Here is a 3,846-nt window from a genome sequence, read left to right on the forward strand (position 1 = left end):
CTAGCGGAACTCCAAGATATCTAACCTGAAGTGTACCTTCTTCAAATGGCAAAATATCAAAAATCTGGTTTTTAATACCCGGTTTCACATTTGCGAAGAATGCCGTGCTTTTAGGCAAGCTCGGATTAAGCCCCGAACATTTTTTGAATTCATCAATTGACTTCTGAATAACCTGCACTGAACCGATGCTACCATGTACAAAAAGTAACAAGTCGTCAGCAAAACACAAGTTAATGATTTCAAACTTATCGCATTTCGGGTGGTATTTGAAACCCGATTTAACTGCATTTCTTTTAAGCATCAGCGTTAACACTTCCATAACCAATGTAAAGAGATAAGGGAACATAGGATATCCTTGTCCCAAACCTCTCTTACCCTTAAAAAACCCATGCAATTCGCCATTCACACATATAGAAAACGATGTCGATGTAACACAAGCCATTATCCATCGTATCATCTTTCTCGGGTAACCAAAACATATAAGAGTCTCTTCCAAAAAATTCCAATCAACCGTGTCGTATGCCTTTTGAATGTCAACTTTAAACGCGCACCTCGAAGCACCTTTATTCAAGTGATAGTTCTTCATAAGTTCTTGTGTTAAGAGGATATTATCCGCAATACGACGCCCCGGAATAAAAGCCGATTGGTTCATACTAACCACTTCTCCCAAGCTATTCTTTATCCTGTTAGTAATAATTTTACTTATACATTTATACAGGACATTGCAACACGATATCGGGCGGTAGTCATTTACTTTGCTCGGCGATTGAACCTTAGGTAAAAGCGTAATAATAGTACTATTTATCTCTTTCAACATTTGGCCATTACGAAAGAAATATTTCACCGATTTTATCACTTCATCCCCTATAATATCCCAAGCTTCTTTAAAAAAAGCCGAAGTATACCCATCCGGACCCGGGGATTTACCATCGTCAATTGCAAAGATAGCATTCTTCACTTCAGTATCTGTAACAGGCATGATCATAGTTGCAGCTTGCTGCTGACTTATTTGCTTCGTGAATAATGTTCCAGTATCCAAAATAGGTTCGCATATAGCAGCAGTACCCAAGAAGTTCTTGTAGTGACGAACAAATAAAACTGGGACCGCATCTCCTTCCACCAAATCACCATTCGAGTCACTTAAGTAATCAATACGACTACGAATCAAACGTCCTTTGACTACTTTATGAAAATAGCTTGTATTGTTGTCTCCAACCCGCAACCACTCTATTTTAGATTTCTTCTTTAAAAAACTCTCCTCCTCAATAATGGCCTGATTATATTCATTTAACACTCGACTAGCCATATCACGAGAACTCAAATTGAAAGGATTGGCATCGACTTCCTTTTGCACATCATCTAAAACTTGGCGACACTGAAGAACCTTATCATGAATGTTACCCTTACTCCACATTAGTTTCCGAATAGGTTTCTTTAACATTCGTAATTTCTTCACCACTTTGTACATGGTATGTCCATTGACCATTTGATTCCAACCATCGAACACAATATCCTTAAAATCTGCATGCTTTGCAATATAATTACTAAACTTGAAAGGTTTTGGCTTCCTCACAATATTAATCGGAATTTTCAGAACCGCAGGACAGTGGTCGGAAATCCTGTATGGCTGAAAAACAACATACGAGTTAGTAAACTGACAAATAAAGACATCATTAGCAATAACCCTGTCAATTTTCTTCATGATCCCCAATGCTGAGTTCGGCTTCTGGTTCCAAGAGAATTGAAAACCAGAGTGGTTCACATCATTCATACGTATTTTATCTAAGCACTCCCTGAATTCATGCATTGCTAGTGTACATCTGGATGTTCCTGCCGTCGACTCATCAATATCAATCGAAACATTAAAATCCCCCAACACGACCCATGGGTTTGAACCAACATAATGCTTATGTAACTCCAAGTTCTTCCATAAATTCCTTCCGTGTATATAGTAGTTATTAGCATAAACAAATGAAACGTAACATTCCCATGAGTTATTAACAGCCTTAACAAAGCAATGAATAACCTGATCAGTCATAGACAAGAAACATCAATTGAACTTCTCCTGGGTCTCAACCAATAATAATACGCGTACCGGTTTTACACACACTGTTATTCGACGACCAATTCCATGAAGGAAATACAAAGTTACATATCCCACTCAATCTACCGATAGAGACATGGGATTCTAGCACAACACACATACATAATTAATTACTTATAACCACGTTACGAACCTCTTTTTGTTTAGGGATTGTGTTCAAACCCCTTATATTCCATGAAGCAATACTAATCATTGTAACACCTCTATCCCGGGAGTGCTTGCCCCCTTAGTAAAAACCTTCGTAGCCATGAAATCGGTTGTCTCGCTGTCATTCCGCTCTATATCAGATTCTTCGTCAACCAACTCAAACCTAGTATTTTCACCCACTTTGGTAACCTCCTCATCGTCTTATAGGGCCTTAAAGGCATTTGTTGTTTCCACATTCTGAGATGTAGTCCCCTTCTCTTTCTGTACATTAGCTTTAATCGTAACTTCGTCACTTCTTTGTTTTAGCCGATACACTAACTTAGGTTTACCTTTACCCACTTGATACCCCCCTACTGTTGCTTGTCAATATTCTTGTTCCCATGTTTTTTATTTACAACTTTAGTGTATCCATCATCATCCACCTGCACACTTTTAACAGGTTCCACTTGCACCACTTTAGGACATTGATTGTCCTTATGACCAAAAACCTTACAACATGAGCATCTTGGAGGTTTCCAATCATATTCAACCCAAACTACATCCATTGTAACATTACTATTTTCTAGATTTGGCGTACCAACTTTAACAGATTCTTTCAAATCATTGGTTGCCGAAACCTCAACCATGGCTCGTGCAAAATTAGGTCGGCCCCATGCTTCAACACACATTGTGCTTGTGTATGAATCAAGCATCATAGGCCTTCCAATCTTGGACGCTATCGCACTCAAACCTGATTCTGTAAACCCAGCTAATGGGACATCGTGAAGCTTCACCCAAACTGGAACCTTTTTCAAATCCTCTTTAGTAAGTGATACGTTAGGAGACCACACATTAAGAATAATGGGAATTGTACGAATCATCCATGGTCCCTCCTGTATTACCTGCATCATTCCTTCTTTAGAAGAGAACTTGAAGAAAAAGAAGCCTTTAGCATTCATCATTACTCGTTCCACTCCATACTTCTTCCATGAGTGTGATGACCCGGCAATTTCCGACCAAATTTAAACCTAGTCTTTATATGGTTTCGACACGATAAGCAAAGTCTGTAATGTTGAAGTCTCAAAACCTTTTGTAATGGTCGTGTGTAAACAGGATATTTTAGATTATCATTATTTGATAATCTACGTAAAGCTTTTTAAAACCTTTATCTATGAAATAAAGGTTATGGTTTGTTTTAAAAATGAATGCAGTCTTTGAAAAACGTCTCATATAGAGGTCAAAACCTCGCAACGAAATCAATTAATATGGAACGTTTTTAATCAATAAGAACGGGACATTTCACCTTTAAACTGTGTTCATGTATACATTTGACCTTTGACTAATCCCGACGATTCACGAACAGTTGTATGTAAATAAATGTGTACATATGTATATATATATATGTATATATATATATATATATATATATATATATATATATATATATATATATATATATATATATATATATATATATATAATATAACAAAAGTATATATAATAATTTAAAATAAATAAATGCAAATGAACCAATTAGGATTAAGAATGTTAAAGGAGATACATAATCATTAAGTCGTTATAGTATTAGTACTAATATTATTAATATCATTTTTAAC

At 36.4% G+C, this 3,846-nt stretch overlaps 1 protein-coding gene across 1 annotated transcript; it reads right to left on the reverse strand.

Moving 5' to 3' along the window:
- Positions 1-2,601: 2,601 nt before the first annotated feature.
- LOC139875084 (uncharacterized) lies at positions 2,602-3,189 on the reverse strand. Its single transcript, XM_071862452.1, has one exon. The coding sequence runs from the start codon at positions 3,187-3,189 to the stop codon at positions 2,602-2,604; it is 588 nt and encodes a 195-aa protein (XP_071718553.1).
- Positions 3,190-3,846: the final 657 nt, after the last annotated feature.

Source organism: Rutidosis leptorrhynchoides, chromosome 11 (genome assembly GCF_046630445.1).
Source record: "Rutidosis leptorrhynchoides isolate AG116_Rl617_1_P2 chromosome 11, CSIRO_AGI_Rlap_v1, whole genome shotgun sequence".
NCBI lineage: Eukaryota > Viridiplantae > Streptophyta > Magnoliopsida > Asterales > Asteraceae > Rutidosis > Rutidosis leptorrhynchoides.